General features: G+C 41.1%; 1 protein-coding gene across 1 annotated transcript in view; it reads left to right on the plus strand.

Moving 5' to 3' along the window:
* The window catches only part of LOC308430013 (disintegrin and metalloproteinase domain-containing protein 32-like), a gene marked incomplete at both ends in the record, with an annotated part of 87372 nt that overhangs the window by 54960 nt on the left and 8853 nt on the right, over positions 1-23559 (plus strand). The window contains 5 exons of the mRNA XM_080929094.1: positions 1580-1684; positions 3167-3365; positions 14368-14476; positions 19377-19566; positions 20939-21022. Coding sequence (XP_080785220.1) covers positions 1580-1684; positions 3167-3365; positions 14368-14476; positions 19377-19566; positions 20939-21022 — 687 coding nt within the window. The remainder of the gene's footprint in view (positions 1-1579; positions 1685-3166; positions 3366-14367; positions 14477-19376; positions 19567-20938; positions 21023-23559) is intronic.

Consider the following 23559-nt stretch of genomic DNA (forward strand, 5'->3'; position numbering starts at 1 on the left):
TGTTGAGCACTTCCTTAGATGCTTCTAAGCCATTCAGTATTCCTCAATTGAAAATTCTTCGTTTAGCTCTGTACCCCATTTTAAAATAGGATTGTTTTATTCTCTGGAATCTAACTTCTTGAGTTCTTTGTATATATTGGATATTAGACCTCTATCAGATGTGGAATTTTTTCCCAATTTGTTGGCTGCAGTTTTGTTTTCTTGACAGTGTCCTTGGCCTTACAGAAACTTTGCAATCTCATTAAGTCTCATTTCTTGATCCTTGGTCTTAGAGTACAAGCCATTGGTGTTCTGTTCAGGAAAATTTTCCCTGTGCCTATGTGTTCTAAAGTTTTCCCTACTACTCTTCTAATAGTTTCAGTGTACCTGGTTTTATGTGGAGATCTTTGATCTACTTGCACTTGAACTTTGTACAAGGAGATAAGAAAGGGTCTATATTCATTCTTCTGCATGCTGACTGCCAGTTGAACCAACACCATTTGTTGAATAGGCTGTCCTTTTTCCATTGAATGTTTTCAGCTCCTTTGTCAAAAACCAAGTGACCATATGTGTGAGAGTTCATTTTTGGATCTTCTATTCTCTTCCATTATCTACCTGCCTATCTCTGCACCAGTACCATGCAGTTTTTAATACAGTTGCAAGGCAACTTTTACAAGGACAACATTTAATTGGGACTGGCTTACAGGTTTAGAGGTTCAGTCCATTATTATCAAGGCAGAAACATGGCAGCCTCAAGGCAGACATGATGTAGAAAGAGCTGGGAGTTCTACATCTTGTTCCAAAGGCAAACAGAAGACTGACTTTCAGGATGTTAGGATGAGGGTCTTATACACACCCACAATGACATGGTGAAACCTTGCTAAAGTATATGTACTTTAACAAGGACATACCTCCTATTTGTGCCATTCCCTGGCCTAAACATATTCAAACCATCGCAGATGAGGAGGGGAAATGTTCCATCACAGATAGAAGAGGGAAGGAAGGTTTCACCATTCAAAGGTAGCTTTGAACAAAGCAGGTTCAAAGGCAAAACAACTGGACTTAGGCCTGTGGGTATAGAGTTGGCCATATGCAAGTGAGAAATAGAGGAGATGGGGGTGGTAGAGTAGGAAAGGGAAGACACCTGGGGAAGATGGCTCATTTACAATGAGGGTCTGGAACTAGCCTTATAGATTTGCAGATGGCGGTAGGTTTGGGGCAAGTAGCTCATTGTCATAACCCTAACTGCAACTTCAACTGTAACTGTAACACTAACCACCCTAGCTAATCATCAAGATTGATCCTGGTTTGCTCAGGAAAACACCTTCTCAGCTCTGGATTAATTTCTTTGATTTTCTTCTGTAGTGATTTGTGGTTCTTTCCCTGTTGTATACAACTTCAGGAAAAATTTATTTTGTATATTTTTTTCTATGGCTTCTAATTGAATTGGGAGGGAAGTAGAACAGTCACTCTATTAAACACCCAGAGAAGCATTGTGTTAATGGGCATGGCTGTCTGTAGTTGCTGCGATTGCTAATACTCTCCTTGATGACATAGTTCTATCAGGTTTTTTGTTACGGCCATGTGTTTTCCTTTGCAGGAATGTGGGCCTGATAGCTGTTGTAATCCTAAAACTTGTGTTCTGAAACCAGGACACGCTTGTGACAGTTCATCTCCCTCATCAACATGCTGCAAAAACTGCCAGGTAAGATATAAGTTTAGTGGCATTACACAAGCACCCAGTGAGTTATAGACAGAATGTGTTGACTTGTGACTATGGTTTTATGTGAAAAAATTACTTTGTAAGCGAAGAAAGATGATAATAAATTGAGGATTCAGTTTCTTATTTCATGAAAATTTCTGCAATGTCACAGTCTGTCTAATGTCACTGTTTTTATTAACATGAAGCTGTTATCCCCTCACATACTTCTTTTTTTTCTGTGTGGCAGATTTTTTTGTTTGACCTAAGCTGTAACCTTGGCTGTCTTTTTATTTACAATCCTCTTGCTATAGTATCCCAAGAACCTGAGATTACACCAAGAACCTGAGATTACAGGAGTCTACATTCAGGTCCAAATAGGATTCTCTCTCTCTCAATATATATATATTTAAAAATTGAAGTATGTACTTCTTAGTCATAGGCAATGTCATTACTGACAGATCCCATGTTGATTGCTGATCTGGTTTCCTTTCCAGGTCTGTGTTTTATAGTGAGTAGCCCATACAGTACCACAACTGAACCACCTGCCATTCATGTTGTCTTCTCCATTGTTTTCTATTTGACACAGTTACATTTTTCTCTAGAAATTTATAACATAATGACCAAGAAGCATGAGCTAGATAATAATTAGGATTCTCTATGTAAACCTTCAAAATTCTCTTTATGAAATACTATAATATATAGTGGAAAGGTTCTGTTTGGATTCCCTTTTCAAAATTCTTATGCTTTCAGTGCTTCTGTAGCCATGAGTTCACCACACTTTTCTCAGGTACTTGTTGCTATTTGTCTTAGAGTTGATAAGTATTCCACAATTGCGAACTATGGTATAAATCTTTATATTTTTTGAAGTTGACCTAAGTAAAATAATTTCACTCTGTAAGAGTAATTCACAAATTCACAAAGCTAACTGTAGTCTTTGCTCCCTTGAATGAAAGCACAAAATGTCAATGTGTGTATATGTGTGTGTGCATGTGTGTGTGTGTTCAGTGAACATGCATGCCTACATTGGACAATATGGGCGTATGTGAAGCCAGAGGTTGGCACTGGTATAGTTTTCCTATTGCTTCTCTAACTCCCTTCTTTGATCTGTGTCTCTTTCTCAGCTTGAAGCTGAGACCAGCTGGTTCCTTGGAATCTTCTTGTCTGGTCCCCCGGCCCCCACACTAAAATTAATGATGTACACTGTCATGTGAGTTCTGGAAACTTGAACTTAGGCCCTTATGCTTTACCAAGCACATTCTCCAGCAGGGCATGCCCATGGCCCCACGTCACATCCTGTTATACTGTTCCTTATGCATCTATGTCTTATCTCTTGCTTTCACACAAATGTTCAATTCATTTTTAAATGAATATCACAGTAACTTATACTAAGAGATTAAAAACCACTAAGGAATCAGAATAACAAATAATCAATGCTGTTTTGAAATATTTGTGAACACAATATCAATATATATATATATTTGTTAGTTTTTGCCAGAAAATCATGAATGTAGGCCTGTGAAGCATAAGTCCTGTGACATTCCTGAAGTCTGCAATGGGAGCTCGGGACATTGTCCACCTGATATAACTTTTGCCAATGGGCATCTTTGTGGAGAAGGTGGGAGTATCTGTTATAATGGAAACTGTCCCGACCTGGATAGAGCTTGTGAGGGAACATATGGACCAGGTAAAATTTTTGTTACATCTAAATCAGTGACTCTCAGTATTTTTTTCCACATTGCCATAAAACAGTAATCATTATATAGATTTTAGTTTTTGCTTAACATTTACATAATTTTAAAAGTATTTTTGCTAAGATATAAATGGCAAATACAGATTGTCTTTAGGTATGTGTCTTGATAGTTTGATATGTTTATATATGTTTAGATACTTGACATAACCAAGCTAATTAAAGTATTTATACTATCCCATAGTACTGTTAGCGTTAAATAAAATCTTAAGATCTAAGCTCTTGGAGAATTTCAAATATAAAAGAGAATATTGTTTCCTATTGTCATATTGCTGAACTTTAGATTAATTTATTTATTTAGATCATTACACACTTTATTTTTGCCCCCTCTCCTTGTGGCCCCCCCTCCCAGAGCTCCCATCTCCCCACACCACTTTTTGCTTCGGAGAGGAACACTCCCACCATCCCCCTTTCCTAGAGCCTCAATTCTATAATTAGGTGAATCCTGAGGCCAGACAGGGCAGTCCTCTGCTGCATATATGCTGAGGCCTAGGACTATGCTATATATGCTCTTTGGTTAATGGCTTAGTCTCTAGGAGCTCCTAAGGGTCGGGGGTTAGTTGACACTGTTGTTCTTCCTATGGAGTTGCAATCCTCTTCAGCTCCTTCAGTTCTTTCCCAAGCTCTTCTACAGGGGTTCCGTACTTCAGTCCAGTGGCTGCATCTGTCTCAGTCAGCTGCTGGTAGAGCCTCTCAGAGGAAGCCATGCTAGACTCCTGTCTGTAAGCACAACATAGCATCAGTAATAGTGTCTGGGTTTAGATGGATCCCAAGTTGGGTCAGTCACTGGCTGGCAATTCCTTCAGTCTCTGCTCCATTTTTGTTCTTGCATTTCTTTTAGACAGGAACAATTCTGGGTCAAAAAAAATTGAAAGTGGTTTGGTGTCCTCATCTCTCCACTGGAGAGATAACTGTCTGACTACTGGAGGTGTCTCTTTCAGGTTCCATCTCCCTGCTGTTGGGCATTTCAGCTAAGGTCACCCCTTGAGTCTTGGGAGCCCCTCATACCCCAGTTCTCTAGGACTTTCTAGAAGGCCCACTACCACCACCACTGGCAGCCACATATTTTCATTCATTCTCCTTGTCCTTTGACTTCTCTCGTATCTCCTCCCATACCTGATCCTGCCCCCTTTCCCCTCCCATACAGGTCCATCTGTTCCTCTGTCTCCCATGATTATGTTGTTTCCTCTTCTAAGTGGGATTAAATCATCCTCACTTGGGCCTTCCTTCTTTAGCTTCTTAGGGTCTATGGGGGTATATTGTGTATATTCTTCTCTTTTTGGTTAATTTCCACTTATCAGTGAGTACATACCATGTCTTTTTGGTTCTGGGTTACCTCACTCAGGATATATTCTAGTTCCATCCATTTGCCTGCAAAATTCATGATATCTTGGTTTTAAATAACTGATTAGTATTTTATTGTGTATATTAACATTTATTTTAGCTATTTTAAGTGAAGATATCTTACAAAAATCAAACTTTGAACCTCTTCACTGACATCTTCTCTTTTTTCCCTCTTAGAACGACCATTTCATACTATTCTTCTATGATTTTTATAGTTTTTGACTTTACATAGAAGTGAGATGACAGTTTTTACCTTTGTACCTGTATCCTTTTACATAGAACAATGACATAGATTTATTCTTGTGAAAAGTAGTTTTATCTTTACCAAAACTGAAGCGATCTCCCCCCACACATCTATTCATATACATCTATCTTCTACAAACTATGTTTAACCAAACTATTATTGTCTGTCAATGGACCTTTAGGTTGTTTCAAAATCTTGACTATTGTAAAGCATATAACCACACACCTAGAAATACATATATCTCTTTGAGAAAATGCTTTCATGTCTTTTGAATACACTGAGGTGAATTTCTGAATTTTTTTGAACCTATATTGAACCATTTCTGTACCCCTGGGATGAAGCCTACTAGATCATAGTGGATGATATTTTTGACATGTTCTTGGATTTAGTTCACCAGTATTTTGTTGAATATTTTTACTTCAACGTTCATAAGGAAAATTGGTCTGAAAGTTTTCTTTCTTTGTTGAGTCTTTTATGTGGTTTAGGTATCAGAATGACTGGGGCCTCATAGACTGAGTTTGGCAATGTTCCATATGTTCCTATTTTGTGGAAAGTTTGAGGAGTATTGGTATTAGCTCTTCTTTGAAAGTCTGGTAGAATTCTGTACTAAAACCATCTGGCCCCCGAACTTTTTTCATGATTTCTTCTGTCTTAGTCAGGGTTTCTATTCCTGCATAAAACATCATGACCAAGAAGCAAGTTGAGGAGGAAAGGGGTTATTTAATTTACATTTCCACATTGATGTTTGTCACCAAAGGAAGTCAGAACTGGAACTCAAGCAGGTCAGGAAGCAGGAGCTGATTCAGAGGCCATGAAGGGATGTCACTTACTGGCTTGCTTCCCATGGCTTGCTCAGCCTGCTTTCTTATAGAACCAGGTCTACCAGCCCAGGGATGGCTCCACTCACAATGGGCTGGACCCTCTCCTCTTTATCGCCAATTGAGAAAATGCCTTACAGCTGGATCTCATGGAGGCATTTCCTCAACCGAGGTTCCTTTCTCTGTGATAACTCCAGCTTGTGTCAAGTTGACACAAAACCATCCAGTACAGCTTCTATTTCCTTAGGGGTTATAGGACTTTTTAGATAGTTTACCTGATCTTGATTAAACTTTTGTAAGTGGTATCTGTTTAGAAAATTATCCATTTCATTTAGGTTTTCCAATTTTGTGGAGAACAGGCTTTTGAAGTAAGACCTAAAGAACCCTTGAATTTCGTCAGTGTCCATTTTATGTCTACCTTTTCATTTCTGTTTTTGTTAATTTGAATACTGTTTCTCTGTCTTTCAGTTAGCTTGACTAAAGCTTTGTCTATCTTGTTGAATTTCTCAAAGAACCAGCTCTTGGTTTTGCTGACTTTTTATATTATTATTTTTGTTTGTTTCTAATTGATTGATTTCAGATCCAAGTTGATTGTTTCCTGCCTTCTACTCATCTTGGGTGTGTTTGCTTCTTTTTTTCCCCCCAGAGATTCCAGATGTAATTTTACACCATTCATATAAGACCTCTCAAATTTTTCTTATGAAGGCACTTAGTGCTATGAAATTTTCTCTTAGCACTGCTTTCATTGTGTCCCATAAATTTAGGTGTGTTGGGCCCTAATTTTCATTGAAATATAGAAAGTCTTTAATTTTTTTTCTTTTTCTTTCCCAATCCAAAGTTCATTGAGTAGAAACTTGTCTAGTTTCTATAAGTATGTAGGCTTTGTATTTCTGTTATTGAGGTCCAGATTTAATCCACTGTGGTCTGATAGGATACAAGGAGTTATTTCAATTTTCTTTTATGTGTTGAGACTTACTTTGTGACTGAGTATATTATCAGTTTTGGAGAAGATTTTATGAGGTGCTGAGAAGAAGGTATAATTTTTTTGAGTTTGAGTGAAATGTTTGGTAGATATCTGATGTTCTACTTGGTTTATAACTGTTGTTAATTTCATTATTTCTCTGTTTAGTTTCTGTTTCAGTGACCTATCAATTGATGAGAGTGGGGTATTGAAATCTCTTATTGTTAATGTATGGGGTCCAATGCTTGATTTAAGCTTTAATAAAGTTTCTTTTACAACTGTTTGTGCCCTATGTTTGGGCCATAGATGTTTAGAATTGAGATATCATCTTGGTAGATTTTTTCCCCTCTGAATATGAAGTCTTTCCTTTGAGTATGAAGACATCCATCCTTCTGGCCTTTAAAGTCTCTGTTGAGAAATCTAGTGTAATTCTAATAGGACTGCCTTTATATATTACTTGGTCTTTATCCCTTGCAGTTTGTAATATTCATTCTTTGTTTTGTACATTTAGTGTTTTGATTATTATGTGGCAGGAGAGTTTTTTTTTTTTTTTTTTGGTTCATCCTATTTGGTGATTGGTAAGCTTCTTGTATGTTTATATGGATATCCTTCGAAATTGTCTTCTATGATTTTGTTGATGATATTTTCTAGGCCTTTGAGTTGGGAGTCTTTCTTCTATTACTATTATTCTTAGGTTTGGTCTTTTTATACTGTCACAAATTTCCTGGCTGTTTATGTTAGAAACATGTTACCTTTAGCATTTTCTTTGGCAGATGTATTAATTTCTTCTATTATATCTTCTTTGCCTGAGGTTTTTTTTCTTCCAGCTCTTGTATTCTGTTGGTGATGCTGTGTCTGTAGTTCCATTTCTCTTTCCTATATTTTCCATCTCCAGTTTGTTTGCCTCAGTTTGTTTCCTTTATTGCTTTTATTTCCATTTTCAGGTCTTAAATGGATTTATTCATTTCTCTCTCCTGTTTGATTGCATTTTCCTGTATTTTTATGTATATTAATTTCCTCCTTAAGGGCCTCTACCTGTTTGACTGTATTTTCTGTATTTCAATAAGGGTGTTTTAGTTAGGGTTTTACTGCTGTGAATGGACACCATGACCAAGGTAACTCTTATAAAGGATACTATTTAGCTGGGGTTGGCTTCCAGGTTCAGAGATTCAGTCCATTATCAAGGCAGGAGCATGACAGCATCCAGTCAGGCAGGGTCAGTAGGAGCCAAGAGTTCTACCTCTTAATCTGAAGGCTGCTGCTATGAGAATACTGGCTCTCACATGGTTAAGAAGGAGAAGGGTCTCACTTTCTCCAACAAGGCCCTACCTACCTCAACAAGGCCATATCTTCTAATAGTACCATTCCCTGGACCAAGCAGATTCAAACCACCATATTTTACTTCCTGGCCCTTGTAGGCTTGTTCAAACACATGAGTCTGTAGAGGCCACACCCAGCCAGAACATAGTCCAAACTTTAGTCCTACTTCTTAGGTCCTTATAGCCTAAAACAGTCTCAACACTTGGTTAAAAGTTCAAAGTCTTGTCTGACATTCATCTAATCACCTAACTGTAAAAGCAAGGTAGGAAAACCCCAGCAAACTCCAAATTCTACATCTCTGTGTCTGATGTCAAACACTCTTTAGATCTCCAACTCCTTTTTGACCTTTGTTGACTGCAACAAACTTCCTTCTCCCAGGCTGGCTCTACCTCCTTTTAACAGCTTCCTTCAGCAGGTATCCCAAAGATTGGGGTCTACAAGTCAATTTCAACCTCACAGCTTCTTGTTCTAATGTCTGGGATCATCACACAATCTTCTGGGCTCGTCTAAAGTATTGTGTTACTTCTCTAGCACTGTCCTCTGTAGCATGCTGGGCTTTGGTTGACTTCACTCCACTGCTGATGCTGTTTTTGTTGGTCATCTCATGGTTCTGGCATCTCCAATATACTGGGGTCTTTTGCTGCAAATAGGATTCACCAATAGCCCCTCGTAGGCTCTCACCATGGGGCCAAACCACAACTTCTTTGGATGACCTTTTCAGTTTTGGGCCATCAACTGCAACTGAGGTTGCACCCTCACCAATGGCTTCAACAGTCCTGATGTACCTGGGCCGGGTCTGTCCTTGGGCTGGAAGTGTGCACACCAGGCAGTACGTCTGCCTGTGCTGCCAGAGTTCTGTGCCGCCTCTCCCAGGGCAGAACATGGGCAGAAGAAGTTCCCTCACCCTTCCACTTAGGATGGAAAGTGCTCCTGCAGCTTTTCCGAGCTCCCAGGGACCTGTGGGCGGTGGCGGGGGTGGGGGCGGGGGTCCCTGGTCCAGATAAAACTGGGCCGGGTCTGGCCTTGAGCAGAAAGTGTGCACCCCCAGGCAGTTCTGATGCTTGAACCATGAGAGTTCTTGGTGGCCTCTCCCCATCTACATTCTTTGAAACAAAACAATGGTCAGGTTTATCACAGCAAACCACCCCCCCCCCCCACTCCTGGTATTAACTTCTGTTTTAGGGCTTTACTGCTGTGAACAGACACTATGACCAAGGCAACTTTTATAAATGACAACATTTAATTGGGACTGGCTTGCAGGTTCAGAAGTTTAGTCCATTATCATCACAGTGGAAGCATGGCAGCATCCAGGCAGGCTGGGTACAGTAGATGCTGAGAGTTCTACATCTTTATCTAGAGGCTGCTAGGAGAAGACTGGCTCTTATGTTATAAGGAGGAGGGTCTCATTGCCCATCCCCACAGTGACACATTTCCTCTAACAAGGCCACACGTACTCTCAACAAGGCCATAATACCTCCTAACAGTGACAGTCCCTGGGTCAAGCATATTCAATCTACCACAAAGGGATTTATTAATTTCTTCTTTAAAGGACTCTATCATCTTTATAAGATTAGATTTAAGGTCACTTTCTTGGGATTCAGGTGTGTTCAGATATTTAGGGATTGCTGTAATTAGATAGATAGCTGGGTTCTGGAGGTACTGTATTGCCCTGGCTTTTGTTGATTATATTTTTACACTGGCCTTTAGCTATCTGGTTATCCCTAGTATTGGAAGGCCTGATAGTTCCTGATGGGAGCAGTTCTCTGGGGTTGCAGATAGAGCTGGTAGTCTCTTCTGTCTGCAGGTACCTGCAGGTACAGCAAGCAGGTAGAACTGGTTGTCTATGGCTTCTGTGCATGCAGGCAGTGTTGGTAGGGCCTGGTGACACCAGGCTGCTGGCTGTCCTGGGTTGGAACAGACATCAAAGTATACAGGCAGAGCTTGTGGTCCCAGATGGTTGCAGGTCTCTGTTTTTCCTAGGCAGCAACAGGCCTTCGGGAATTCAGGCAGAATTGTGGCCCAGGAAATATGGAGTGCAGAGGGTCAGGGGAGAGGGGCTTATCTCTACCAGGTTTGCCTGGGGGGTGGGGGTGGGGCAAAAGGCAGTGAATTGGGATAGGGGTTTAACCCGGTAGACACCGATGGCTGCAGGTGTCTGAGATTATGGTTAGATGTGTAGATTAGAAGATGGAACACACAGGGGACAGGGCACACACCTCAATGCTGCCTGGCTTGCTGGGGACCTGGCAGGCAGGGGTTTGGGGCTTGGCTATCTCATCTGCTTGTCACTGGTAGCAGCAGGTCTTCAGGGATTCAGGCAGAGTTGTGGCCCGGGGAAATGGAGTGCAGAGGGAGCATGGTGGAGCCCACGGCTCCTGGGTTTGTCCAGAGAGGCCAGCAGGCAGGGAACTGGGGTGGGATGGGATGGGGAGGTCTCACCTGGTGGTTGCCGATGTCTGCAGGTGTCTGGGATTGAGGTTAAGTTTGGCCACCAACAGTCACCTTTCCTAAACCTTTCTGAAAAAGGAAATGCTATAGTGCTTTTCTTCACAGTGCTAAGAAGTAGCTCCTGTGACACACCGTCTAAAATAGAAGGGTGGCCTCTGCCTGATACAACTGAACCGCTGGCCCTGAACCCAGGTGTTCTCTCATATACACACACTGCAGACTCCAGCTCAGCAATCTCTCTCTTTGCTAGTGTTTCAGACTCCATCCTGTATATCTCTCAAACTTGACAAGTACTTCAGGTAAAGGCCGCCACTTCCTTGGGCCCTGCACACACACACAGACACACACACACACAAACACACACACACACACACACACACACACACACACACACCCTTCTACATCTTAAGTGCTTGAATAACAGTCACAGGAAACTAGCCAACTCCCTGGCATCTGAAGTTGTGACTCTTTTGTGTGGCTGTCCTCCAGATCCTGAAGAGGAGTTTGCTCTGTGCAAGAGACTCAGTCTCAGCCTTTTAAATATACAGATTGATGGGAAAAGATGAAGGCGACAGTTTCATTATGTAATGATAAAGAAGTCAGTGCTTCAAGAGGATATATTGTAAAGTGTGTGCAGCTCGTGCCAGAAGACGTACACATCAAGTGTGAATGGAAAGATCGACTGTGCTATGGCAGGAACAGGGGAATTGAATCCAACACTTTGCCTAAGACAGGCGATTTTTCTGACAGATGAGCATCTTTTTCTGATTGCCATGGAGAAACCGCCCCCTCTCTCTGTGTGTGTGGAAATTTTTCCTTTGGATCCTTCTGCAAGGTCTTTGAATGCTGTTGGATTAATAGCTTCTCATTCAGACTACAAGAGAGAAAGTAAAATGGGCTCCAGGAGAGTGAAATTGTGTTGGAAAAAAAATATTTGGAAAGACCACAAGAGAGTGTATTTCAAATATTACTCTTAAAATGATATGTAGGGGCTGGAGAGATGGCTCTGCCATTGAAAGCTAGGCTCAAAAGCAAAATAAAAAGCCCTTTATAGTTTCAAATAAAACAGATATAGTTCATGTGTGAAGTCCTTATTTTGATTGCCAAATTCAAATGAAAGAATTAGACATGGTTGCCAGTCTGGCCCATGTATGATGCTAATAGGTTATGTATGCTCCTTATAATTATGTAAATATTTATTTAGCAGCCTGATTGGACAGGACAACCCTCCTACTTTGAGAATACAGACAAGAATTCGGTGAGAGTAACAGTGCTAAGACCAGGGAGATTCCGACCCGTGTGGTGCTTGAATTCCAATGAGGGGCCATGTCAGATAAATGCAAAATTTATGGATAGATAAATAAAAATGACTAAAATTTAAAAACGCTAGCGATTTCAGCAAAAATTGGACAAGTGATCCAATAGTGTCAAACGAGGCAGGGTGACAGAAGACCGTCTAGACGAGGCAGGGTGACAGAAGACCGTCTAGACGAGGCAGGGTGACAGAAGACCGTCTAGATGAGGCAGGGTGACAGAAGACCGTCTAGACGAGGCAGGGTGACAGAAGACCGTCTAGATGAGGCAGGGTGACAGAAGACCGCCTAGCTGCCATAAGTGCAAATCTCGGACACGCTGGTCTGAGGAAGTGAAATGCCAGAGGAAAGGTAACTAATGGGAAGGAACCGTCAAGGGATGGTTTGGAAGTAGTGTCCACAGCAAGAACTTCAGCTGGTGTTTAGTGGTTTGTCACAACCACTGGGAAACCCGTATTTCCAATGCTTTAAAAAAAAAAAGAGATTTATTTAATTTATTTATGTGAATACATTGTCACTCTCTTCAGACTCACCAGAACCCGGCACCAGATCCCATTATGGTTGGTTTTAAGCTACCATGTGGTTTCTGGGAGTTGAACTCGGGACCTCTGGAAGAGCAGTCAGCGCTCTAACCGCTGAGCAATCTCTCTCCAGTTCTTAGGAACACCCAGCCATAAGTATATTCTTGTTGATGCTTCATAGCTGAAATTTTGCTACAGAGTGGTGTCTCAGTTTCTAAGACCATTGGAAAAATGTGTTTGAGACCCACAGCTTGAGGATCACCGATGGAAGGTCTGGAGGGGAGGGAGTATGGCTAAAACATAGTGTACCAGGAAAATAAGAGGTGTGTGTGTGAGAGAGAAGTGGAGGACGGGAGGGAGAGGGAGGGACAGACAGAGACAGAGAGAGAAGGAGGAAGAAGGGAGGAAGGGAGGGAGAGGGAGAGACAGACAGAGAGAGGGGGGGGGAGAGGGAGGGAGGGGGGAGGGAGAGAGAGAGGGAGAGAGAGAGAGATGGTCAACTAGTAGAAATATTTAAGAGACTAAAAATATGGTTTTAGTTTTAAAAGATCAATGTAGTTTGTGTTTTGGTAGTAGATCATGCGAATAGAAATCATTGAAAAGTAATATGGTAGAGAAGATGTGACCACACTTACACTGTACTTATCAAGAAGACTCCAATTAAGAGATGGGCAGGGAAATGGACTCAAAGATCATTTCTAAGTTTGGCCTTATCATTTAACTCACTAATGGCATAAAATAAAAGAGTATAGGGAGAAAACAGGGTTTGGTTTGATATATAAGCTGCAATACCCGTTAGTCAAAGCCAAGATGTGTCCCATGTCAGGTAAGAATGCTAACATTTCTGTGGGCTCTTTACCTCACGTGATATAAAACCATCTTCTATTATGCTTAATTATCTCTAATAGTTGTCAGGACAGGCAATGGCAAGCTCTTTACTGCTCCATGATATTTCTGAAGTATTATCTCAATTGTTTATAGTAATTAGCCTATATTTTGTTATCCTAGTACCCTCTATGTATAACGATGTGCTAACATGAATCTGTTATCTGATTGTATTTCATAGAACTTGATATTATACAGGGCATCTAAATACAGTATCTTGTTTCTAGATAAGTGACTTCTATTACTTAGGAGGCTCAGTAAATGTCCCAGGTTTAAGGGAACATTTAGCAGATGACTTCACATTTCCAAAATACTTTCCTTTTAGTGTCTCAGTCTCCTTCTGGGAAACTGAGTTTGATCTGAAGCGAGTCTCTAATAACACTAATGGCAGGGGTGTAGAAGACACACTCCACTAGCTTCACTTCCAGTTGTTGTGATGAAATACCCCAATTAAAGCAACCCGGGGGAGTAAATGTTTATGGACATTTATGATCCCAAGGTTGCAGTTCATAATTGCAGGAAAGCATAGGCCAACCTGATCTAGGTAATCATTTATTGAGACATTATTCCCATATGATTCTATATTGTCATGTTGACATTAAAACTAACCAACACACCTCGTATGATTTGCAACCTTACCTGTCTCCCCCCCAGCACCTCCTATTAATGCCACTAAGTTACAGATTCATCAGTGGATTAGTCCTCTGAATAGGGCAAATACCTCTTCCATGAGTGCATATGGTACCAGGACTAAGCCTCCAGTGAAAAGCCTTTGGAGAAGCTTACCTCCTTTCTAAGCAATGGTCCTTTTTGTTGTTCTCTTGTACAAAGCTTCATGCTCTGTATCCATAACACTGCTTTCTCTTGTGTTTTGTGTTACAGAAATAAACACAATGCAGCAAGGTGGCATTACATCATAGTCACGAACACTGTCTTTCACTTTAGTTGTTTCTCTGTCCTTACTCTTACTAGACAACCTTTTGAGTTAGGCAATAGTGGAGATGGAGGTCAGGAAACATGGTGTATGAGGACATGGAAAAGCACAAATAAATGATCTAATCTAAATGTGTTTCTGTTTTTGATAGGTTCAGTAAATGCTCCATTTGCCTGCTATGAAGAAATCCAGGGCCAAAATGATAGGTTTGGCAACTGTGGCAAAGACTGGCAAAACAGATACGTATTCTGTGGATGGAGGTGTGCCACACAAAACAGTGATACTTTCTATGTTATATCCTTTTAAAGTTTATTTTTCATCTTTAGTATATACCATGAATTCCAGTTGTTTCAAGTAGCATATCTGCATAGGAATGACTGAAGCTCAAAGGTCTAGGCTGCAGGATAACAGTTTAAGACATTTATTTATAGGTGATCAGGCAGCCCCTAAATCCAATCTAAAATCGGCAGGATACCCACAGAGCCTTCTCAAGAGCTACTGTTTTTCTTGCTTATTAAAATGATCCCTTTGACAGTTTACCTAAGGTGAACATTACTCCATGTTTATAAAGTTAAGCTTAGCTTCTCCTATATCTTCAGAGAGAGCTTTAGTCCCCGGGTTTAGTAAAAGTATATTTAGATCCTGTTACATACAAGTCACTGGGTTAGATATTAGCATGTGCACATGTTCATGCCATTTATAGGTTTTAAAGGTTTTTTTTGTTTGTTTGTTTTTTGTTTTTCCAAAGCTGAGGATCAAACCCTTGCTCTTGCTAGGCAATCTATCTACCACTGAGCTAACTCTCCAACCCCTTAAAGTTTGTTTTTACATATTCACTTTACATCCAGCTCACTGGCCCCTCCCAGGCACCCCCTCCCACAATACTTCCCCCATTTTCCTCCTCTTCTCCTCTGAGATGTACTCCCCACCCCGGATATCCCCCACAATCCTGGCACTTCAAGTCTCTGTGAGGGTAGGCACTTCCTCTCCCAGGGAGGTCAGACAAGGCAGCCCAGCTAGGAGAACACATCTCACATACAAGCAACAGCTTCTGTGATAGTTTCCCCCCTGCACCATCACCCCCTCGCTATTTCAGTTATTTGACCTGCATGGAGGCCAAGCTGCACATCTGCTACATATGTGAGGGGAAGCCTAGGTCCAGCCCATGTGTGTTCTTTGGTTGGTGGTTTACTTTGAGAACCCTATGATTTCAGGTTAGTTGACTCTGTTGGTCTTCCTGTGGAGTCCCTATCCCCTTCAGGACCCCAAATCCTTCTTACTACTCTTCCATGAGAGTCCCCAACCTCTACCCTCTGGCTGTAGGCGTCTGTATCTGTCTGAGTCAGATGCCGGGTGGAGTCTCTTGGGACAACTTGCTCCTTTCTGCAAGCCTAAAAGAGTATCATTATTGGTATTTGGCCATGGGATGGGCCTCCACTTGGGCCATTTCCTCAGTCTCTGCTCCATCTCCTGTGCCTGCATTACTTGTAGACAGGATAAATTTTGGGTTGAAAGTTTTGTGAGTGGGTTGGTGTCTCTATTGCTCCACTGGGGTTCCTGTCTGGCTACAGGAGGTGGCCTCTTTAGGTTTCATATCCCCAGTACTGTTAGTCACAGTTAAGGTCACCCCCCCATTGATTTTTGGGCTCCTCCCTTATCCAAGGTCTCTGTTTCTTCCTGGAGATGCCCCCTCCTCACCCCCATCAGTTGTAAATTTCCATTCATTCTCAAGGCCCATCTGGCTATCCCTCCCCACATCTGATCCTGAACCTCCCATTCCCCTCCCCATCTCCTCTCCCACCCAGTTTCCTCCCACCATCTGCCTCCTATAATTATTTTATTCACCCTTCTAAGTGAGATTCTAGCTTCCTTGCTTTGGCCTTCCTTCTTGTTTAGCTTTTTTTTTGGGGGGGGGGTCTGTGGAGTGTAACATAAGGTTATCCTGTACTTTATGGCTAATATATACTTATAAGGGAGAACATACCATACATGTCCTTTTGGGATTGGTTATCTCACTTGGGATGATATTCTCAGGTTCCATCCATTTGCTTGCAAAATTCACGATATCTTGGTTTTTAATAGCTGAAGTGTACTCCATTGTTTATATGTAAAACATTTTCTTTATCCATTCTTCAGTTGAGGGACATCTAGGTTGTTTCCAGTTTCTGGCTATTACCAATAAAGTAGCTATGAACATAGTTGACTAAGTGTCTTTGTGGGATGTTGGAGCATCTTTTGAGTATATGCTCAGGAGTGGTATAGCTGGGTCTTCAGGTAGTAGGTCTTCTTCCTAGTTTGTTGAGAAACCACCAAATTGATTTCCAAAGTGGTTGTACAAGTTTGCACTACCACCAGCAATGGAGGAGTGTTTCCCTTATTCCACATCCTCACCAGGATGTGCTCTCTCTTGAGTTTTTGGTTTTAGTCATTCTGATGGATGTAAGATGGAACATCATAGTTGCTTTGATTTGCATTTCCCTGATGACTAAAGACTTTAAACATTTAAGTACTTTTTGGCCATTCAAGATTCCTCTGTTGAGAATTCTCTGTTTAGTTCTGTACTCCATTTTTAAATTGGGTTATCTGGGTTGTTGGTGTCTAACTTCTTGAGTTCTTTGTAAATTTTTGATATTGTGAATATTATAATTTCTTTGTAAATTATGGATATTAGCTCTCTTTCAGGTATAGGGTTCATGAAGGTCTTTTCCCAATCTGTAGGCTGCCAATTTGCCCTATTGACAGTGTCCTTTAGAAGTTTCACAGTTTCATGAGGTCCCATTTAATCTCAGAGCCTGCACTATTGAACTTGGTTCCTGTACTCTAGCCTTATCTTGTCCCTGATTTTAGTGAAAATGCTTTAAGTTTCCTTCCATTTTGTTTGATGTTGGTTATTGGATTGCTATAAGTTGCTTTGATTATGTTTGGGATGTGTCCTGTATCCCTAATTTCTCTAATACTTTTAACATGAAGAGGTGTTCAATTTTATCACAGGCTTTTTCAACATCTAATGAGACAATCATGTGATTTTTCTTTCAGTTTGTTGTTGATGGATTCTGTTGATGGATTTTGTATATTGGACCATCCCTTCATTCATAGGATGAAACCTGCTTGATCTTGATAGATGATGTCCTTTATGTGTTTCTGGATTTGGTTTACCTGTATTTTATTGAATATTTTTTACATCAATGTCCATAAAAAAAATTGGTCTGAAGTTCTTTTTCTTTGAGATCTTTGTGTGGTTTAGTTATGAGGGTGACTGGAGCCTCATAAAATGAATTTGGCAGTGTTATTTCTGTTTCTATTTTGTGGAATAGTTTGAGGAGTATTGGAATTAGCTCTTCTTTGAAAGTCTGATAGAATTCTATACTAGAACCTTCTGGCCCTGGGCTTTTTTTGGGGGGGGGAGACTTGAATATTGCTATTTCTTTAGGTATAATAGGGCTGTTTAAATAGTTTATCTGATCTTGATTTAACCTTGGTAAGAGGTGTCTGTCTAGAAAATGCTCCATTTCAACTAAGATGTTCCAATTATGTGGGGTATAGGCTTTGAAGTAAGGCCTGATGAATCTTTGAATTTCCTCAGTGTCCATTGTCATGTCTCTTTTCATTTCTGATTTTGTTTATTTAGATACTGTCTCTAAGTCTCTTGGTTAGTTTGGCTAAGGGTTTGTCTTATTGATTTTCTCAAAAAAAAAAAAAAAAAAAACCAGCTCTTGGTTTTGTTGATTCTTTGTATCATTTTCTTTGCTTCTAACTAATTGATTTCTGCTCTGATTTTAATTTTTTGATTATTTTCTACCTTCTACTCTTCTTGGTGTACTTGCTTCTTGTTCTTGTTCCTGTTCCTGTTTCTTTTTCTCTTTCTCTTCTTCTTCCTTCAGAGCTTTCAGGTGTACTTTTAAATTGCTGATTTGAGAACTTTCTAATTTCTTTATGGAGGCACTTAGTGCTATGAACTTTACTCTTAATGCTGCTTTCATTGTGTCCCATAAATTTGGGTAGGTTGGGCCTCATTTCCATTGAATTTTAGAAAGCCTTTAATTTCTCTCTTTTTAACCTGCCCCAGAGATAGTTGAGTAGAGAGTTGTCCAATTTCTCTGAGTGTGCAGGTGTTCCAGTGTTTTTGTTGTTGTTGAAGTTCAGCTTTAATTTATGGCAATCTGATAAGATATGAGGCATTTTAAATTTTTCTTGTATCTACTGAGGCTTGCTTTGTGACAGACTATATGGTCAGTTTTGCAGAAGGATCCATGAGGTACTGAGAGGAAGGTATATTCTTTTGTGTTTGGATAAAATATTCTGTAGATATCTGTTAGGTTTATGTGATTCATGTCCATTAGTTTCATAATTTCAATGTTTAGTTTTTGTCTGGATGTCCCATCAATTAGCCTGTGTCTTTTTATTGGAGAACAGAGTCCATTGATGTCGAGAGATATTAATGGCTAGTGATTTTTATGTCCTATTATTCTGCTGCTGCTGCTGGTGGTGGTGGTTCAGGAGCCTCAGGTCCAATGAAGGTGGGAGGAGAGATGGCTTGGCCCAGCAGGCTCACATAGCAGAGAAGATGGGTTGGGGAAGGTGAGTTTACCTGTATGGTTTAGGAGTTTGATGGAGGTGAAAGAGAGGCAGTGGGAGAATGGAGTTCTCCTTGGAATAGTAGGCTGCTCAGAGCAGCTTGGCTTGGCCCATCTGTCTTTAGGTTCTTAAACATTGTCACTTCTTTGATGTGTCCTTGAATTGCTTATGTTTTCTTGTGAAAACTAACTTGTAAGCTTTGGCTCTATAAATATCTATGGAGCTTTCTGGAACTGTTAAGCTAGAATACTACCTTATTTTAAATTTTTATAAGGACCAATATTATTTAAATGAGACTTTATCATGTTTAATATCAAGGAGTAAAGTCCTTGAGGGTACATTTAACAGATTTATTCATGATTCTCTGCTGCTCATTGATTATTTGATAGTAAATATAAAACCCACAGAGTAAACAAAGGAACTGTAACAATGAATTCTTTACATCAGTAGGTTTAAACTTTCTACCTGAAATGTTTATGTCAGCATGTGACATCTTCTTTATGTTAGCATGAATACAGAATCATTACAAAGCATTTCTAATAACCACCTGATGCTGATGCATACTAATCATTTTTGTGTGTTCAGGAATCTCATATGTGGGAGATTAATTTGTACATATCCTAGCCGAACTCCTTTCAACCCACCTAATAACAGTACCGCTTCTGTGATCTATGCTTTTGTGCGAGACGAAGTGTGTATAAGTGTGGACTTTGGACCCAGCGTCAAAAATGATCCACTCAGGGTTTCTAATGGTGCTAAATGTGATCTTGATAGGGTAAGTCAGTTTCTTAAAAACATCTAGATTCATTTATTATTTTGGTTAGCACTTTCATATTAAAGTATTCTTAGGATTGGTATTGGCTCAGGACCCCCAAGACCAAGTTCTTAGCACAAAGGAGACTTATGAGGTCCAAACAACAGAGGGCAGGGCTAAGGAAGAAGGGAAAGAGAACAGGAGAGAGGGAGAAGGAGTATTTGTCCCAGAAGGGGACAAAGGAATGTCTTTGAGTGGAGAGGAGACAAATGTGTCCCATAGGAAAAGGATTTAAGAACCTAAAATGGGGAGCCATGTTCGTATGAAGTGTTCAATTTTAGTTGGGTATGTTGATTAAGTGAGTCAAAGGGGACATCTGGCTGCTAGACTTTAATACTTTGATAACCAGACTTTGGTTATCAGTCTTAGGGACTAGACCTTGGGTGGGTGAGGGAGGCTAGCTTTAAGAATGTAATCTCGTTTTTAGTAAGACAGGGGAAAAGGGAAGGGCAAGACCTTCCAGAGCCATGTTCACCCGCTTGAGCTGGCCAGAGGCCTTCAAGTGTCGCAGTTTGATTTGCAGTGTGTAATCCTAAATGTCTGGAAGGAGAGATGAATACATTTAATCGATGTTCAGCTAGTTATAGAATAGAAATGTTTCATTCCTGTAGAATTCAACATAATGAGCAAAGGCATCCATGCCAATCCTTGAGGGCTAGAGTGGAGAGATAAGAACCTTTGGGGGATATTTTGGGCTTCTACTTACATTAAGAAGCATAAAGTATAATTTGGCTGATATTATTGATTATGATCATTTTAGTTTGAACCCCCAATCCCAACTCAAATACACATAAAAGTCAAAGGAAAATACATTTATCTCAAAATCTCATTAATTTTCTGACCAAATCTGTGTTTGTGCAGAAGCATGTTGTATTGCATCTTATTGAAGCTTCCTATTTCCCACCCCACAGGGATGTTATGTAAAGTACCAGCCCTTATGTTTTCATGGAGGTTTAGACTCATAGCCAACATCTCAACAGTGGCGTGGTGTTGTTTCCAAAGTTTAGCTCTTCGTTACTTAAGTCCCAGCATGTGTTACAGCTGGTGAGCCGCCATTACCACCCAAAGCCTTTAGACCGCTTTAGACGTCCCTGGATAATCTCCAAATACTCCATGATTAACGGGTATATTTCTAAATACCACACTGGTCAGAAAACAAATGTCAACAGACTTAAAAAAAAAGATATTTTAAACTAAGTCAAAGTGTGATGTCAGCATTCGAGGAGTGGTGTGGAACTTACAGCAGTGAATGTTCTTGCCATTAAATTTCTAAATGACAGTGCTCGGATGGCTAGAGACCCTTGAGTTGGAAACTTCTTTCTGTTCTCTTTAGATTTGCATAAATGGTGCGTGTGTAGAATCGAGATTTCTTAAGGCTCAATCAGCATCGTGTTCTGCCAAGTGCAACGGGCATGGAGTAAGTGGAGGTGCCTCATGCACGTTTCCCAACGCCATTAACTTACTGGTCTCACTTGGTGTCTACAATGTGCCAGACCCCACTGACACTGGGAGCTGAAATGAGAAGTCAAACTTCAGTTATAATTAGTGTTGGTAAACATTTTTCATTAAGTTTGATTGCCAATGACTTTAAAAAAATATCCTGTTACAATGGGAGATAGGCGGTCCCCTGTTCTTTGAGTCTATGGGTTCATTATAAAATGTCAGCTTTCTCTCTCTCTCTCTTGAAAGGACATCTTTATGTTTACAGAAAAGCATATCATAAAAAAAAACTTTAAAATGATTCTTTGTAAATTTCACATTATGCACCCCAATCCCACTGTACTGGCTGGTTTTGTGTCAACTTGACACAAGCTGGAGTTATCACAGAGAAAGGAGCTTCCCTTGAGGAAACGCCTCCATGAGATCCAGCTGTAAGGAATTTTCTCAACTAGTGATCAAGGGGGGGGGGGGCCCAGCCCATTGTGGGTGATGCCATCCCTGGGCTGGTAGACCTGGGTTCTTTAAGAAAGCAGGCTGAGCAAGCCAGGGGAAGCAAGCCAGTAAGTAACATCCATCCATGGCCTCTGCATCAGCTCCTGCTTCCTGACCTGCTTGAGTTCCAGTTCTGACTTCCTTTGGTGATAAACAGCAATGTGGAAGTGTGAGCTGAATAAACCCTTTCCTCCCCCAAATGCTTCTTGTTCATGATGTTTTGTGCAGGAATGGAAACCCTGACTAAGACACCCACTTATGTCCCAGCCAGTCCACACTTATCCCTGCTCCCATCCACTTACCCCTGCTCCCACCCACCACTTCCCCACCCTCCCACCTCCCTATCCCCTTCCCTGCCCCCCAACACAATGGTCAGTGTCACATAGCACATGCCATATTCGTTGTAATTGATGATAAAGTTCAACAGGTTATTGTCACCCAAAGTCTGATGTTTAACTCGAGAATCTCAGAAACACCCAGTGTCTTCCGTCTGTGCGCTTTGGTGATGTATGAGGGCTCCCACTACTACTGCACCATGCAGCGTACCTTGTGCTTGGCTTTTCCATTCTTTCCTTCCCTCCAATCTACCAGCAGCCCCTGAAGCTCTTACTCTCTGTATGATACGTACTCTTCTCAAAAGAAATACAAGTAGCCAACAAATGACTGAGGAAAAAAAAAGCACAATAGCATTATTTATGAAGGAGAGACAAATGGGAACAATAACATGAAATCTCAGCCCACCAGAATGGCTGGGCTCTGGCACTGATTACGGGGGAGAATATCAGCTTCTCCTGCTGTGGTGGGTACTTACTCTTCTGAGCTTCCCCGGCTAGTCTTATATAGCATGATAGCCCTCTAGTGCAAATGGCATAATTTCATTCTTCCTTGTTACTGAATGAGATTCATATAGATGTATTCCTTTCTTCATCTGTCCATTGATCCTCACGGAGGTTAATTTCAACATTTGGCTATTGTGAATGTACTACAGTCAGTATGAGTGTGTGGTCATCTCTGAGACGGGAATCTGTCTCCAGGGGTATGTTTCCAGATGTGACACAGCAGGATAGCATGGAAGCTCCTTACCAATGGTGTAGAAGGGCTCGCGCCCTACCCTACATTGTCAAGACTTCCTGCTGCCAGTTTTCTTGGGTGGATGGATAACATTTTCCCAAGAAGGAAGCCTAACGTTAAAATCCCTGTACCAGATTTGGAATGCCTCCCTGTGAACCAGTCAGTCGTAGAATTCCCTGAGAACCCCCACCAATCATTAGAGGTTGTGGTCAATACCTCTGGTTGTCTGCCAGCACAGGAACGTAAGACACTGTGATTGAAGGCACCACACACCTCGGTTACAAGGCACTGAGAAAGAAAAATGGACATTTTCTCCATGTAGTCTAGCTTTGTACTGCCAGGAGGTGCTTCCAAGCAGCCGAGGGAGAGAATCCAGCAACGAGCCCACCCTGTTATGTATCCCATGGGTTACGGGGATGAGCTGCCTGGAAAGGTGTGCCTATTGGAGCCATAATGGCATGAATATTAATGAGGTAACTCAACTGCTTTCTGGTTGGACTTGAGACCTGCTCCACCTGAGGTAACTCACACCTGGTACTAGACCTCTGGTCTGGGGAAGTTATAGGTCCTAAAGGGGAAGGCTGTTATGGCTACTTTGCCAAATGGACAGAATGTTCCTCTAAATACTTGTTCTCATAGATTGACACTCCCGTTAGCTTCAGTCAGAGATTAGTTTTTTTGCAATGGTTGCCCACAGAGAGCCATAATTTGTCAGAGTTGCTGAGAATAAGAGACTGTAGTGTAAATGAGCCCCAAGTGAATGAGCCCTAAATGAGGCAGAAGAGGGGACAGAAAGAATGTAAGGGACAGGAGTGCTCTGAAATAGTGTTCTGGTCAGCACATAGCCATTGCTCTCGTGAGCTCAGGGCAGCTGCAGTAGTGGCTCCAAACTGGGTTTGCTTGTCATTTCACCAAGCACCAGGGAGGGGCACACTCCAGGGAGGCCCCTCT

Source organism: Micromys minutus, assembly GCF_963924665.1.
Source record: "Micromys minutus genome assembly, chromosome: 14".
Classification (NCBI taxonomy): Eukaryota; Metazoa; Chordata; class Mammalia; order Rodentia; family Muridae; genus Micromys; species Micromys minutus.